The sequence below is a fragment of the Typopeltis vanoorti genome, chromosome 19 (genome assembly GCF_054136105.1).
Source record: "Typopeltis vanoorti isolate ZY-2024b chromosome 19, IOZ_Tvanoo_1.0, whole genome shotgun sequence".
Lineage (NCBI taxonomy): Eukaryota > Metazoa > Arthropoda > Arachnida > Uropygi > Thelyphonidae > Typopeltis > Typopeltis vanoorti.
The window spans coordinates 25,059,980-25,078,533 of NC_143567.1; the positions used below are offsets into that span (position 1 = coordinate 25,059,980).

At 37.6% G+C, this 18,554-nt stretch overlaps 1 protein-coding gene across 1 annotated transcript in view; it reads left to right on the plus strand.

Annotated features, from left to right (window-relative positions):
* The window catches only part of LOC150095920 (syntaxin-binding protein 5-like), a 549,764-nt gene that overhangs the window by 417,277 nt on the left and 113,933 nt on the right, over window positions 1-18,554 (plus strand). The window contains exon 21 of the mRNA XM_090409567.1: window positions 10,024-10,167. Within this exon, the coding sequence (XP_090265693.1) occupies window positions 10,024-10,167 (144 nt within the window). The remainder of the gene's footprint in view (window positions 1-10,023; window positions 10,168-18,554) is intronic.

The following is an 18,554-nucleotide window of genomic DNA, read 5'->3' on the forward strand; positions in this document are numbered from 1 at the left end:
TGCAAGGAGATGTGTTTTGCATTATGGGAGATACTGAGACAAGGAGTGATGAGAACTTGGTCCACCTTTACTATGAGTTGCTTCAGGTGCAAACTTTGTTTGCTTACACTTATTATTATTATTAATATTATTATTATTATTACGGCGACTCCAGGGAGTCCTTAGACTCATCGAGGGAGGTCCTAAATATCATGTCCACACAACTATTCAACATTCTCACAGTATCTATCATACCTTGCCTTGAACTCATTCACTGTCATAGCACCCACAACAGACTCTGGCAGCTTATTCCACTCATTTACCACTCTAAAAGTGAAGAACCCAGCTCTAATACCTTTGCTTACCACACTCTTGCCCAGCTTCCATAGATGTCCCCTAGTTCTCCCACCACCAGACCTGATCTCAAAAATATCCTCAGAATTAATCCTATAGAAACCCTGTAGCAATTTGAATGTCTCAATCATATCTCCCCGTTTCCACCTATCAACTAATTTCTGCAACCCACAAATCTTCAACCTGTTCTCATAAGGTTCATTCCATAGACCTTCTATCATCTTGGTCACTCACCTCTGGATCCTCTCCACTTCCTCCCCATCAAGAAGAAACCTAGGTGACCTAATCTGGGCACATTAGTCGAGATGAGGTCTTATCAAGGCTCAGTACAGTGGTACAATAACTTGCTTGTCTCTGCTCGTCAAAGTATTTTTCAACAACCATGTGAGTTAATGAGCTGATTTAGCCACTTCTGCAATGTGCCCCCCTAAACTTCATCTCCCTATCCACCAACACTCCCAAGTCCCTGGCCTCATCAATCTCATGGAGTACAGTTCCACCAATGTGGTATACTGCTGCTAATCTTTTCACTCCAAAATGCCTTATATTTTGTCACATTAAATTGACATCCATTCTCCTTAGCCCAGAACTCCAATCTATCCAAGTCTTCCTGCAAGATTTTGACATCTTCTGCATTCACTATTACCCTACCTAACTTTGCATCATCAGTGAACAAATGAACTGTTCCTCTTAGATTCTTTCCTATATTAATGAACAAATTAAACAGCAGTGTCCAAGAACAGAACCCTGCTGCACACCACTTGTCACACCACTTAGACTCTACTCCTGAATAAACTACTCTCTGATATCTCTCCATCAACCACCCACTTATCCATCTCACCAACCCTATATCCATTCCCATATGTTGTAGTTTATGGATTAGAATTCCATGTGGTATCCTGTCCACTGCTTGGATCCTCCTTTATACAGTGAAACTATTTTCCCCTCTTTCCACACCTTCAGGACTAAATCAGACCTGAGACCCAGATTAAACAACATGGTCAAGGGCACTGATAATTCTTTAGCCACTTCATGTAAGACCCGTGCTGGTATACCATCCAATTCCACAGATGTATTCATATTAAGGTTCTGTAATAGACTATTCACCTCCACTTCATTCATCACAATTCCTGTATAAACTAATGGTTCCTTCATTTTTTCAATGTCACCAAAGTATTTATAGTCTAACATGTCTGCAAGGAGATATCTTTGTGTTATGGGAGATACTGAGACAAGGAGTGATGAGAGCTAGGTCCACCTTTACTACGAGTTGCTTCAGTCCTGAAGATACTTTTATTATTATTATTATTATTATCCCGTGCAACTCCAAGGAGTCGACAGACTCATCGAGGGAGGCCCTAACATCATGTTAAGAACAACTTCGACATTCACACAGTATCTATCATACCTTGCCTTGAACTCATTCATGGTTGTAGCACCCACAACAGACTCTGGCAGCTTATTCCACTCATTCACCACTCTCCAAGTAAAAAACCTAGCTCTAACACCCTTGTTAACCACATTCTTACCCAGCTTCCATGCATGGCCTCTAGTCCTCCCACCACCAGTCCTATTTTCAAAAATATCTTCTGGATTAATCTTATAGAAATCCTTCACTAATTTGAATGTCTCAATCATATCACCCCTTTTCCGCATATACGAAGAAACCCTGGCGCCCATAACTGGGCACAGTATTCCAGATGGGGTCTTATCAAGGCTCGATACAGAGGAACAATAACTTGTTTGTCTCTGCATGTTAAAGTATTTTTCAGAAGCCAAGTGATTTGATGAGCTGATTTAGCCACTTTTGCAATGTGCCCCCTAAACTTCAATTCCCTATCCACCAACACTCCCAAATCCCTAGCTCATCAATTTCCTGGAGTACAGTTCCACCAATGTGATATACTGCTGCTATTCTTTTCACCCCAAAATTTCACCCCACTTCATTCACCACAATTCCTGTATAATCTACTGGCTCATTCATTTCTGCAATGTCACCACCTGGATGCTATATTTTTGCAAAGTGCTCACTCAGTAACTCAACTATATCAACTGATTCAGTTACCTCCCTACCATCAGCATTCTTTAAAATCATTCTGCCATGAACATTTTTCCTTTTACTTGCAACATATCGAAAAAACTGTTTAGTATTCTCTTTAGCCTGCATGGCCAATGTTCTTTCATAATCCTTTTTTGCTTTTCTTACCACACTCGTTACCCTTCTGGCCTGCGCTTTATACCGTTCATGTTCCTGCCGGTTACCTTTCTCCTTAAATTCCCTCCATAGTTGTTTCTTTTTTTGCAGCTCCCATTGTGTTATTCATCCATTTAACCCCTACTTGATTTATTATTCGGACTCTAGGTATACAGTCAGCCATTGCTTCATGCAAACACTTCTTAACTGCCTCCCATGCACTGCCTCCCATACACATAGTCCTTGCAGTTGTACATGCCATGGCACTGAACCAATCAAACTCCTAAGCTTGTCATACTTTCCAGCCTGATAATTCCACATGTACCCATCTTAATTGTAAATTCCACACCTCTAGCCACCTTCCAAGTCAAGACCCTATGATCACTCTCACTAATTGGTAGCAATGTGGTCATATTTGTTAAAGTCAAATCCTCAGATGTAATTACTAGGTCAAGCACTCTCTGACCCCTAGTATTTTCCATTACATGCTGTCGCAGATAGTTATCCCTTAATAACTGCATAAAATCCAATTCCTTCCTCCCGTGTGTCCTCTCCTCACTCCAATCAATGTGACCATAGTTGAAATCTCCCATAATAATTACCCTCCTTCCACTAATTTCTTCTATTTGCTTGTGCATACTGTCTCCACCATCTTTTCCATCACCTGGTCTATAGCAGCACCCAATTGTATATTTTGTTCTGCTGGCCACAATCTCACACCAAATGGCCTCAAATGTGCGCTTTACTCTATCCTACAATTCAACTTCTATTCTCCTTGGCTGCAGCTCATCAGCTATCATCAACAATACTCCTCCCCCCATTTTATTCTCCCTGTCATTCCTGAACACACTATACCCATCACATTCAATCCCACTAGCTATATCATCTACAGTGAGCCATGATTCACTAATACTAATAACCTGTGGTCTGGAAGTGCCAACCATGGCCAAAAACTCTTTCTTCTTGTTCCTAATACTCTTAGCCTTAGTGTACATGAATTTAAGACCCCCACCCCATCCCTACCTTGATGCCTTATATTAGCTATCCCATTCTGATTTGTTGTCCTTATTCGCTCGGGCATATTATACTCATTCATATACATTCAACTGCCTCCCTGAGGTCTGTATATCTGCTTCCCCCCCCCCTTAATAAATCTAGTTTCCCTGATTTTGCACATCCACTACATTCAGCAACACTTTTTCAAGTCTCCTTACACCATATCCATTCAAATGCAAGCCATCCATCTTATATAGATCCTTTTGCCCATCGAACTCACTCCACACATCCACAAATTCCACACCACTCATCATACATAACCCACGCATAAAGTCCTTCGCAATTATGGCCCTCCTCTTAAACACTTCACTGTCATACTGTGGCAAAAGACTAATCATCCTAACTCTTCAGTTATTTCAGGCGCAAACTTTGTTTGCTTACACTTGGATAAAAGATTAAATTAAATTTATTATATCCTAGATGAGTCTGTGACTCCATTGAGTCTTAGGATAATAATAACAATAAATAATAATCTTTGCTAAATAGAATGGGTGAGAAAGGTTAGTCAAGTGCATGCTTGACACTAAAATGTTAGGAAAAAAAAACAAGGAGGACTAAGATCTAGGTGGATTGATACAGTTAAAAGTACCTTACAACACTGAAATATAAGATTTGACAATATTGGACTCCTGACAAATAATTTGTTGGAAAATTATTAATACAAAGATATTAATATTGTAAAATCTCCATGGAATCAGAAGACTCATCTTGTGAGTCTTCTCAATAGAAGCGAGCTATTCAATAGAAGCAGTTTTAAATATGGACGTCTTTCCAAAAAAAGTTGTGAAGTCCTTTTACATTGGTCTAACCTGAATTGTAAAAATTCTCTCTCTCTCTCTCTCTCTCTCGCTCTGAAAAGTTTGGAAGATTCTCATTTTATGTAAACATCAAAAATAGATTTAATATTATTTATTAATATTAATATTAACTTCTAGCATGTGACAATTGTTTGTAATTGGTAAACCAATTGTGGTATGTATCTTCTGTTCCTGTTTTTGCTTTGCTTGTTGTTTCTACACACTGATGATGCACTGTTATTTTCAGTATAAAATATCTGTACTTTCATTAAAGTTTATTATACTGTGGTTATTGTGTAATTTTGTTGTTTTAAGTGTCTCTCATGTTCCCTCCTTATTTGTCTGTCATCTCAACTTTCCAAATCCACACACCTTCATTCTCTCCTCATAGGGAGTATTTCACTGGTCTGCCATTGAGTGACTAAATCTGTGTACAATAGGTTGAAATGCAACTACATCATACTTGTGAATGTGTTCTTCAACATCCAACTAATCCTTTGAGCTATTTTGCCAGTTTTGTGATATACCCTCAGAACTTGAACTCTCTGTTCACCCCCCAATCCTCATCAAATGGGTTCACTCATTACATATGATTCAATTCTTCAGAAATTCGTTGGGAATGCTTCACTAATTTTCCACCATAATCTGGTTTAGTCCTCCTTTATCATATTGTCACTCTTCTTGCTTATACTTTGTGTTGCACATAAACATGCTGATCACCTTTTTCTTTATATCCCCTCCACATTCTTTTCTATTTTTGCACTTCCTGCTTTATGTTGCTTTTCATCCCTTTGACCTACTTGATTTGTCTTCCTGACTCACAGCATGTAGTCTGATGCTGCTTCCCACAGATTATCACTAACCATTTCCCCATATACTATTAACATTCTTCCCTTATAGTATTTTATGGCAGGGCAATGCTCCAAGCCTCCTAAGTTTGTCATTATCCCCATCTTTGTAGTTCCACATAAACCCTTTCTTGACTGAATTGCTGATGTGGTTATGGATAAATGTTCTGATGCTGTTACCAGATCCAGCACTCTCAGACTCCTGTTCTCCCCCTCCATCACATGCTGTTCCAGGTCATTTACCCTTAGTAACTGTATAAATACCATTTACATCATGCCATGCACCTTTTCCTCCTTCTCTCTCTCCAGTCTGTGTCTCCATAGTTGAAACGTTTCATAATAATTGCTTGGTTTGACTTCATTGTGCTAATCTGCCAATGCATAGAATCTGTATCTTTGTATGTGTCTCTCCCTTCTCCCCTACACACACACACACACGCACACACACACACACCTGGTCTGTAGCACCAGCCTACAATATATCTTGTCCTGTCGGCCTCTGCATTGTATCAGATCTCTTCAAATGAAATGTTTCCCTCAGACCTAAAATTTTCCTGAACTTCTATTTTGTCTCTAAGCTAGATTCCACTGATGTCAATATATATATATATATATATATATATTTTTTTTGCCAGTGCTACAAACTCTTCCCCTTTATTTCTCATAGCATCCATATACACGCATTTCATCATCCTTTGTACTAGAGTATTTCCTGATCATTTCCGCACTCACATTCATTTGTCCCAGGGTTGGCTAGACACATGCTTGACTGCATCCCCTTCTAATACTTCTAGTTTCTCTAGTTCTGCACTTCCACCCTCTCCCTAAACACTCCTCTAACATCCGACTACCAAACCTTTCAAATGGTGTTAGTAGTCTCATCCAACAGATTCACTAAATTCATCTCTAAACTGCAAATGAGGCAACGAGAACATCATTCTTCTGCATGATGTTCTCGTTGCCTCATTTGCAATTATCCCCATTCTCAATATCAGCCAATACATGCATTTATATAGTAATATACATTTCACTGTTTAGAATCATTTCATAAGAGATTAAAATCGATCCCAGTGCTGCTTAGCAAAAATATCGAAATTCCATTTTAAATACAAACAATATGAAATCAAGAATGTGAAGGGTATGTGAAATATTTCAAAGTTTAAAATACATGGGATGACTGCAATAATGAGACTACTAGCATGTAAGAAGTAGTAATTATTTTCCATTGTTTCTTTAATAAAGAAACAATGGAAAAGATGAAGGAAATTAAACAACATACTTTGATGATTCTGAAAATTATGAAACATTTGCTATGGAGATGGACTTGCTGGCATGTCAGTTTACATATCTTAGTGATCAGGAAGAAGAGAGAAGTTATGATAGCCATATCTTGTTAATTACTCAATCAGGCTATGGCATATGAAAAATATTAACCATCACATAAATGGTATTTTCAGTCTAATAGCATCTCAGTGGTTTTGCAATTTAATAGCATCTCAGTAGTATTTGCAATCCTGATTGTACATTTTGCATCATGATTTGGTTGATGGAAATATACATCATGACCAGTTAGGTGGTTCAAAGAGCTTTTTCCTAGCAGGAGGATGATAAATAAGGGCCATCTCTAAGAAGGTAACAGAAGTAATCAACATAGTAAAGAATATATTTTTCTTGTTGAGAGGGGACATTTTTTAAATCACACATATTGGTCCCATACATGAAAGGTTGAAGGACCTATAAGCACATCAGTGTCATGTGTGGAATGCAGGGCAAGACAGAGATGGAAGTTTATTGACAAATTTTTGAAGAGTTGCAGTTGTAGTTGTTTGGGAATACTTCTTGCAGAAAGCTGTTCCAGAAAATGAAGGCAGATGGAATAAAAGAAGAAGAGGAGACCTGGCAGCAACAACCTGCCACAATGAAGGGTGCCAGTTCATTGTTACTTTTATATTAACAGGTGCAACAGAAGGTGTGGGGGAATGATTATTGCCAGTTCAATTGAGCAATGACCATTGAAGTACCCGTAGAACAGAAACAGCCAAAACCTGTGAGATAGAGATTGAAGTTAATCTGTTAAAGAGGGATTGTCTATGAGGAGACCTGGCAGCAACAACCTGCCACAATGAAGGGTGCCAGTTCATTGTTACTTTTATATTAACAGGTGCAACAGAAGGTGTGGGGGAATGATTATTGCCAGTTCAATTGAGCAATGACCATTGAAGTACCCGTAGAACAGAAACAGCCAAAACCTGTGAGACAGAGATTGAAGTTAATCTGTTAAAGAGGGATTGTCTATGAGCCAAATTGTTCTCCTCTGGACAGCATCAAAAATGTTTAGAGAAGTTTTAGGAACACCACCCCCATACATGTGAGCAGCATTCTAAAGATGGATGGATTTGGGATTTGCGTGAAATTAAGTATTGGTTGGGCATAAAATTGCATCTTGAATGGAAGAGGATGCCTAATTTTTTGGATGCTTAGGAAGCAACTTTTGTGATGTGTTTATGTCAGGAGAGACTGGAAGTAAGTCCAAGTAGAGAGATTTGATCATGTCTAGTGATTTGTGTATTATTGAGGATTAAGGATATGTGAACTGAGATCTCTTTTGTAAGAGGAGGAAACACTATGTTTTGCTGGCATTTAAGGTGACCAGATTTGTCTTGCCTTATTTGAAGGATACTAAGAAAATCAGTGTTTAAGGTACTTGTAGATGATCTTGTAACCTGCAATGTCTGTTCACTGCATGATCTGTCAAATGATATGTAGGATATTACTAGAGAAAAAAGTAAAATGATGTCAAATAAATTGAAAGATTATTATGACAGGCATATATTCTGAATGTGGAAATAGTGAATTATTCATTTTAGTAAAATCAAACTAACCACTTGGCCAACCAGGCTGGTTTGTAATATCATTGAAATATTTAATTGTTGTGATTAAAGAAAGTCATTTTCCTCTTTACAAGGCCTTGATACATTTTCACTTGGCTATTGTGTGCAGGTCTGTTCTCTAGGTTTCAATGGTGATGCAGATGCATTGGAGAGAGAGAGAGAGAGAGAGAGAGAGAGAGAGAGAGTGCAAAGGAGAGTTTTAAAGATGATATGAGGACTATGAAATGAAGACTATGAGTAGAGATTGAGAATTTGTGGGATGCAGATGCTATCAGACCAGAAAAAGAGGGATGATATGATTGAGACTTAAAAACTTCTGAAGGATCATACAGGATACCAGTAGATGGAATTTTTCATTTTATGGAGAGTGGGAAATTCTGACAGGGCATCTGTGGAAATTGAGAATGAATGCAGTGAAGGGAATAACAGCTAGACTTTTCTCTCAGAGAATGGTGTATGATTGGAATGGATTGCCTTTAGAGGTTGTGAGGGAAGGCAGTATGAACAAATGAAGGAAAAGATATGACAATTGTAGTGGGTAATCTGTGTCCTCCCTCTTGATAATAATGATAATAATAATTAATACTAGGTTTAATAGTTGCAATATAGATAGTTAAACGAAATAGTTTTACCACATATGCTAGTGGCTTCTTCTGGATTTGGAAGAATAAAAAAATATATAATAAGCAGTAATATGAACAATTACTTAACTAAAACTGAACATGTAGGAACCATTACGCAAAAAAAAAAAAAAAAAAAAACTGAAACAATTGGAGCATGGAAGCTGGCATGGGTCAGTCATGGTTCAGTAGGTATACATGATAGTTGGCAGAAAAGTTAGTCTTATCTGTAAAAAGATCTAATAAGTGACTTCCAAATATCACATAAAATCAGTCCTTGGTTTTTGTTGAGTGTGCCTTGTGAATGGATAACTATTGTAGCCTCTTTGATGTTGCAGACACTGAAGATGTCTTCTATGTAAGGCTTGTCCCATTCAATATTGTGGTGAGTGTGGGAGAAATGGAAAGCTAGGCCTGAGTTCTCTTCTCTGTTGTTATTAATGTCTCCAGTTAATAAATCCAGGATTAGTTATCATTTGTCACATTTGTTTTGTTCGTTGAAAAATCTACATACTCATCAATAATAATAATAATAAAGTGGCAAAATCAGGATGTTTGAAATTAAGTAGTTAAAAGCAAATATGTTAAATGAGGAGAAAGATGAACAGAAATTAAATTTAAATTAATTAAACCAAGAAATTATATTCTTGGTTTAATCCTTTATCCAAGTGTAAGCAAACAATGTTTGTGTGTGAAGTATCTTCACTACTGGACTACTTATATATAGAGGTAAAATCACATCAATTGCCTTAGTATCCCATAATGCAAAGCACTCACACTTTTGGATGTGCATAATGCTATGCATTATAGGAAGGACCACTACCAGACTGGTTTCGACCTTTATTGAGGTCGAAACCAGTCTGAACCAGTGAGACCCAGAAGATACCGAGGTTGAAGTAATGCAGAAGTCACATAAGGTAATTGATGTGAAACCATTAGCCTCTATATACAAGTAGTCCGGTCATGAAGATACTTCATGTACAAACATTGTTTGCTTACACTTGGATAAAGGATTAAACCAAGAATATAATTTCTTGCATCTTTAATTTATAGTATAATTAGGTGAAAAAACTTCAAACAGAAATTAACTTTGTTTATATAAATATTAAAGATATATAAGTAACTCTTTAAAGTATCTGATTCATTGCTATCTTAAAGAAATATTTAAAAATGTAATAAATTGTTCAGTATTAAGTGTTGTGCTTCTGTAGCTCATTCTGTTAAAGTTTTAATTTTATTGTGTAGGTCTTAAGTAATGTTATTACAAACAAAATTTTTCATCAGCCTTTTCAGAAAAATCAGACAAAGCCGAAAACAATCTAACTCATTCCAGGAGTTCTAGTGTATCTAGTATTGCTAGTTTGAAAACAAATATTGGAGAAGGAGTGTTGTGTCTGAAATTTGCGCTTTCTTATGGAGGAAAAACAGGTATGTCTGTTTTCTTTTTTTTTTTTTTCCCTTTTTTTTTGTTATTATTTTAATTATTCTGCCATTAAATTTAGAGCATGAATTCTGCTTATATTCTTAATTTGGTGATACTGTATTATCTCTTACTTTTAATCTTAGTGTTAATAGCCTTGTATATAAAAATTTGTGGGTAGCATTATATGATCATGTGCATTTCTCCTCACATCCTATATTACATTAAATTGAATTAAATTTTAGTCATTTCACACATGTATGATGTATGTTGAAATGATTCATCTAAAACAATAGTAAATTATATATGATGGAATTGCATTTTTTTTGTCAGTACATCAATTATATCAGATTACAGAAAAACACAAAAATGAGCTCTTATTGCAATCTAATATCCATTTTACATTGTGAATAAACTTCAGTAAACTTCATTCCGATTTTTTTTATCCTGTATATTTTCTTAATAACCTCCACTCATCTGCAAAACTGCAGATTTGACTCTAATCTATTCATTTGTTATGCAAAATGTAAAAGAACTTTATAGGAAGAAAATCCTTGCCACTTCCACAAGAGACTAACTCACCTTTTTTGGATGATTTTTGATATAAAAACCACATGGAAACTAGTAACTATCAAAAAAACTGATTTATGCGCTTAAAAAACATGACAGTTTTATGTGCTTTGTGGTGCACTTTATAGCATACATCCAATTGTAAAAGAATCAGCAGTTATATACTTAGCAATCATATCCAATGTTATATCTAAAGGTATAGTTATGCATCATATCCGTGATTTGCACATTCAAGAAATTTGATAAATGAGTGCAAAACTCATTGTAGAAGGCATACATTATTCACACAACATCTGCCTCATACCTCTCCTTACTATTCTGGAGTGTGATTTTCTACCTATCTTTACATTAACAACTTCTCACTAGAATGATTTTATTATAAATGTCTTTCAATTATTATTTTATTGGTCAACCAGAATAGCCCTGTTAAATAATAAATAAAAGCTCATGAGTTCAAATTTCACTGTGGCATGGATATTCGTGAATGTCTTTGGACTATAATTGATTTTCATTAACCAGTACAAGACTGCTATCCTGTTTTGAAGATTTCAGAACTACTTCTAGCATTTGTATACTTATACATATACTTATACTTCTAGCATTTGTATACACATGCTAGAAGTATAAGAAACAATGCAGATGAAGTGGTTGCATTAATTGCATCTGTTCACCCAAAGATTGTTGGAATAAGTGAGACATGGTTGGAAGAGAATGACATCCTGACAGGAATAGAAATGGAAGGGTATGATGTGTTTCGTGAGGATTCAAGGGGTAAAAAGGGATTGGGAGTGCTATTGATGATGGAGAAAGAGTTATGTCCATACAAAGTAGAGATGCAAGACAGAAAAGTGCCAGTGGTTTTGAGGCAGTATGGTGTGAGATAGAGGTGAATGGAATCAAATACTTAGTGGGATGTTGTTATAGACCAGGTAATGTGGATGGTGGTGATAGTGAAATGTATAGTCAAATTAGCCAAGCAAATAAGAAAAGGGTGATCATTATTAGTGATTTTAATCATGGCGATATAGACTGGAATGATGACATAGCAACTGGAAGTAAAGAAAATGAGTTTCTTGAGTTTTTGAGGGATAACTACCTCAGACAGTATGTAACAGAGAGCACACAAGGATTAAGGGTCTTGGATTTGTTCATCTCATCAGAGTTTGTAATTATAAATGAGATGTCAAATTATTCAACAATTGGTGAGAGTGACCATGAGGTGATTACCTGGGTGGTTGCCAGCAGTGCAAGGACACCTGTGAGAAAAGAGTATATGTGAACTACAAGGGGGGAGGGATGATTATGGAGAGCTGAGGAGACAGCTTGAGGGTGTAGCGTGAAATGTGGAGTTAGCTGGAAAAGAGATCTGTGCAGAGTGGGGGGGGATTTTCAAAAACTATCTACTAGATGCAATCTCTAAATGTATTCCAAGGATGAGAAGGTTAAATAAGGTAGGTGTGAGATGGATGAATAAAGAGATTAAGCATGCGATACAGAGAAGAAGGGCATTGTGGAGGCAGCATAAGAGAAGTGGAAATAACCAATTCCATAAGGTCTACAAAGACCAGGCAAGGAGGGTGACTTGGTTGGTGAGAGTAGCTAAAGAGAGGTATGAACAGCAGTTAGCGAATGAAGCCGAAAAGAATCCTAGGGAGTTCTTTCGATATGTAGCCAGCAAAAGAAAGAATGATTATTGAAGGGTGACATTGATTGGAGAAAATGGTATAAAGACAGCTGTTGTAGAATGTGTGGTGGAGATACTTAATGAGCAGTTCATAAAGATGGAGAGATTGAGAGCAGTCGATGATGGAGAGGAGAGACTGACTGTGAGCAAGAGGTGTTTGGGAGTTGAGTAAACTAGATGTAAATAAGGCTGTGGGACTTGATAATATATCACTGCATATTCTGAAGCAATGTGACAGGGAGTTGACACCTGTCTTGACATATTTTTTTAATACGAGTCTTGCACTTGGTCAAGTTCCTAAGGAGTGGAAGGAGGGCAAGATTGTGCCACTTCATAAAGGAGGTGATTGAACTCAAGCATCAAACTATAGGCCTATATGTGAGTCAGGTGTTCTGGTTAAGTTGTTGGAGAAGCTTGTGAGATCTAGGATCCAGAGATGGGTTGACAACAATGGTATTATCTTTGATGGACAGCATGGATTTGCTAAAGGGAGGACATGTTTTAGTAATCTACTTACTTATTACAATAAAGTGACTGCTTCCTTGGACAGAGGAGAAGGATACACATTAATATACTTGGATTTCACAAAGGCTTTTGATAGAGTTCCTCATGATAAGCTGACAGTCAAACTAGAGCAGATGGGGTTGGACATTAGATTAGAGAATTGAATTGGAGACTGGCTATCTGATAGGTATAAACAAGTTGTGTATGGGGGTGCGATATGCATGAAAAGGAAAGTCACTAGTGGAGTGCCTCAGGGATCTGTTTTAGGGCCATTACTGATTTAACTTGTATATTAATGATATTGGCGAAAATTTGGATGGAGACATTCAGTTGTTTGCAGATGATGCAAAGTTGGGACGAACTATAAAGAGTAGTGAAGATGTTGTGGCCTTGCAAGAAGACTTGAATAAATTGAGTGATTGGGCAAAGAAATGGGGATGTGAGTTCAATGTTGCAAAATGTAAGGTTTTAAAATTTGGAAAACAAAGATGGGATGCAGAATTTATGCTTGGTGAGAATATATTGTTAGAGGTAGAGGAAACAAGAGATTTGGGGGTGATAGTGAATCAGGGTCTAAAATTTAGGGGACACATTGCTAAAATTGTGAAGACAACATAAAAGGCTTCAGGAGGACACTGATGTGTAGAAGTAGGGAGATTCTTGTTCCGTTGTATAAGGCTTTGATTAGGCCACATGAACTATCGTGTCCTGATTTGGTCACCGAGTTTTCAGAAGGATGAAGAGATGTTGGAAAGGATCCAAAGGAGACTGACTAAGATAGTTTCTAATCTCTGAAATGTCGAGTATGAGGAAAAGATTGAGAACATGTAAATTGCAGAGTCTGGTGGACAGGAGGAAGAAGGGAGATATGATAGAGACCTACAAGTTGAAGGGGTTGTTATAGGATCAATGGTGGAGAAGTTCTACAGAGAATAGTGGGAGATCAGGATAGAACCAGAGGTCATCCCTGGAAACTGTATAAAGAGGGTGTGAGTAGGGGAGTGAGAGGCAGGTTTTTTTCGTGCAGAGTTGTGAATGATTGGAATGACTGGCCTGAGAGTGTGGTGTCTGCAAGGAGTTTGAGTGTGTTTAAGACATGGATGATGAGATGTGTGTGTGATAAAAGGACCTGCCAGATGAGTCTTTGACTCCATGAGGTCTTGGGGTAATAATAATAATAATAATAATTTCACCACGAGTTTTGAGAGAATGTGCTAGGGAACTGATGCCTTTGACCTGGCTTTTTCAATGAAAGTCAGGCTGCGGGAAAAGGTGCCCATAGAATGGAAGCAAGGTAAAATAGTGCCATTGCATAAGCAGACTGGAAGTGTCTATTTATAGGCCAGTTTGTGTGTCATCAGTAGTTAATAAGATCTTGGAGAAAGTAGTGAGGGACTGTATACATTGGGCAGATGAGGTAATGTTATCTGTGAGTTAACATGGATTTCTGAAGGGGCACTCTTGTTTTGACAATATGCTGACCTTTTATAATAAAGTTACAAGACCATTAGATGAGGAAAGGCATATACTGCCATTTTCTTAGACTTAGCAAAGGCATTTGGCAGGGTGCCACATGATAAGTTGATATTCAAGTTGCAGCACATGAGTGTGGATGTCAGATTGGTGAACTGGATTCAGGATTCGCTGTCCGATAGGTATCAGAGAGTTGTGTATGGTGGTGCAGTATCAAAGAGGCAGAAGGTTACAAGTGAGGTTCCACAGGGCTCAGTACTGGGACCTATATTGTTTAACCTTTATATCAATGACATTGTCCATGTATTGCAATGGGATATTCAGTTATTTGTGGATGATGCGAAGCTGGGAAGGGTTATTATTAATAGTGCAGATGTGGTAGCCTTGCAAGAGGATTTGAATAATCTAGATAGATGGGCAAATGAATGGTGGTCAGTTTAATGCAGCAAAATGTAAGGTCTTGAGGTTTGAGGCACATCGATGGGACGCTGCATACTCTATGGGAGGAGTTAAACTGGAGGAAGTTGGGGTGACGAGATTTGTGGTTGATGATTGATAGAAACCTGAAATTTAGGGGACATATTACAAGGGTGGTGAAGGTAACACAGAGGATAGCTGCAATAATGAGAAGGACGCTGGCCTGCAGAGATAAAACAGTTGTCATTCAATTGTTTAAGCCCTGATCAGCCCGTACTTAGACTATTTTTCTCAGATCTAGTCCCCAGGATTTGAAGGGGTTAAATTAACTGTAGAAAGGGTACAAAGCTAGATGACAAAGATGGTGTCAGGACTGTACAGTGTTGGTTATGAGGATTGGCTGAGGGAGTGTGGACTGCGGAGTTTGGTGGATAGAAGAAGGAGAGGAGATATGATTGAGACTTTTAAACTGTTGAGAAGTGGTTACGGGGTTGACACTGGGGAGTTCTTTCGCTTTGTTGAACAGCGGGAAGGAGTGATGACAAGAGGCCATCCCTGGAAGGTACGAAAGGAAACTGTGAGCAAGAGGGTAAGGAGTGGTTTCTTTGTGTGGAGGGTGGTTGAACCATAGAATGCATTGTCTGATAGAGTGGTGAGAGTGAGAATAGTCAATGCGTTTAAGGAGTGGTATTATAGAGTTTGTGTTTTCCTGGATGGATCTCCCTCGATGAGTCTTGATAGACTTGTGTTTCTTAGAAAGGACCTCCCACGATGAGTCTTTTGACTCCATGGAGGCCTGAATAATAATAATAATATGGAAAAAAAAAATTGTGTTTGGCCTCAATGTTTGATTATTATCTCAAATCATGGTTCCCAGATTATTTAATCCTTGCCCCAATTACAGTATTGAATGTATATTTAATACTGTGATTTTATTAAGGTTTTAAACCTTTGTTGATAACATAATTTTTCCCTTCTTAATCTTATTTTCCTTCTGCCTACCTCTTGTTTTTGTTTCTTTTCATGTTTCTTCTTACATGTAGATTTCTTACATTTGTATATATAAGAGATTATAAACCTTTAATATAGTATTTTCTTCATATTTGCAAATTTTCTTCAAAAATAAAATGGTATATATACAGTTTTTTTTTTTGTTTGTTTATTGTTTCATTTTAGTATATTAGCTTTGCAGACTCTGTACTCTTTAAGATTAAATAACAAAACAACAAAAAAAATTGAAAAATGTAAAATATAAAGAATGATTTCTACATCATTCAGAAGGAGAAAGTCTGTTAAAAACAGATGATGATGATGTTAAAGACTGGTTAGAGACAGAATACAATTTAAATTGATGGGAATTGAAATCTTTCCAGATAGCAGCATGGATTTATTAAAGAGGCCAGGTCTCGATTCAGCAACTTGTTGCATTTTATAATAAGGTGACAAATATATCAAATAGAAAAGATGATTATATTGTAATTTTTCCAGAGTTTGTAAAGACTTTTAAAAATTTTGATAAATACCATGACATGCTATTCTTTAAATTGTTTAAATTGAGGTGGAGGATGACATTGGAAGTTTGCTGGTAGCTGGTTACAGGAATAGTTGGTTGATAGGAGCTTAGCAAGTTCTGTGTGGAGGGAAGAGGATTATGATGATGATGATTATCATCATCATCTTCATGGCTCCTCTGAATAAAAGGAGCCATCAGGAGAGAGAGAGAGAGAATTGCCTTTTTATTCACTCATGCCTAAATATCTAAAAATCTCTCTCTCTCCATCTCTCTTTGAATACATTAACCAAAAAATGCACTCACATCTAACAGTAGCCAAGAGATAAACCCAGACCTCACATGCTTCTTAACCACACCTTTAATCAGCTTCTAGGGATGATCCCCTTCCTGAGTTCTGTCCCACCTGCCATAAGCTGCAAAATCTCACTTGTATCAATACTGTCAGATCCTCTTGATAACTTGCATGTTTCTATCTTATCTCCGCTCCTTTGTGCTCTCATTACTATGAAGACCATGTTTGCTTATTCTCTCCTCATATACACAATTCAATATACCAGTTATCTTGATGACCTGCCATTGGATGTTTTCAGCTGTGTTCCCATCTAGGAACTCATCTGACAATATCTGTGCACAGTAGTCCAGATGTGGTATTATCAAAACATTGCAAAATGGAAGAATAACTTTCTCTTTACACTTATTCATTGTGATGCCTTAACTATCTTAGTAGTGTAATTCTTAAACTTTAATTCTCTTTCCACTGTAATTGCAAATCTCCAGATTAATCGACTGCTTTGCAAACTCTGAGTAATATAACACCTGCTATGTCTTCCATTCAAAATGCATGACCTTTCACTTGGCAGCATGTAACTGATATTCATTGTCATTCACCCATATAATCAGTATATTTGAGTCCACCTGCAGAGATCCTGTGTCAGCTATGTCTTTTAGCTTTCTCACCAACTTAGTACTATCAGAAGATAAGTACATATCATTTTACATGCTGATTATATACAAGTAGAAGAACAGCATCATATCTATGTCACAAGTCTGTTTTCTATAACCTTCCTTTTGATTTTTGATCTACCCCTCCCCTTCCATTTTCAATGAAAAATTTCTTCCATGTTAACCATGTAATGGTTTTGCTGAGATGGATAGCTGGGTGGTTGATGGAGAGATATCAAAGAGTAGTTTATTCAGGAGTAGAGTCCAAAAGACGGCCTGTGACTAGTGGTGTGCCACAGGGTTCTGTTCTTGGACCACTGCTGTTTAATCTGTTCATTAACGATATAGGGAAGGGTCTAAGTGGGACAGTTCATTTGTTCGCTGATGATGCAAAGTTGGGTAGGGCGATAGTGAACGCAGAAGATGTCAAAGTCTTGCAAGATGACTTAGATAGATTGGAGTTCTGGACTAAGGAGAATGGATGTCAATTTAATGTGACAAAATGTAAGGTTATGCATTTTGGAGTGAAAAGATTAGCAGCAGTATACCACATTGGTGGAACTGTACTCCAAGAGATTGATGAGGCCAGGGACTTGGGAGTGTTGGTGGATAGGGAGATGAAGTTTAGGGAGCACATTGCGAAAGTAGCTAAATCAGCTCATCAACTCACTTGGTTGTTGAAAAATACCTTGACAAGCAGAGAAAAGCAAGTTATTGTACCTCTGTACCGAGCCCTGATAAGACCTCATCTCGACTACTGTGCCCAGATTTGGTCACCTCGGTTCCTTCTTGATGGGGAGGAGGTGGAGAGGATCCAGAGGCGAGTGACTAAGATGATAGCAGGTCTATGGAATGAACCATATGAGAACAGGTTGAAGATTTGTGGGTTGCAGAAACTAGTTGATAGGCAGAAAAGGGGAGATATGATTGAGACATTCAAATTGCTAAAAGGATTCTATAGGATTAATTCAGATGATATTTTTGAGATCAGGACTGGTGGTGGGAGAACTAGGGGACACCCATGGACAAGAGCATGGTTAGCAGGGGTGTTAGAGCTGGGTTCTTTACTTTTAGAGTGGTAAATGAGTGGAATAAGCTGCCGAGTCTGTTGTGGGTGCTATGACAGTGAGCGAGTTCAAGGCAAGGTATGATAGATACTGTGAGAATGTTGAACAGTTGTGTGAACATGATGTTTAGGGCCTCCCTCGATGAGTCTAAGGACTCCTGGAGTAGCCCGTAGTAATAATAATAATAATAATGACCCCTGACCATGTCTCAATCATATCTCCTCT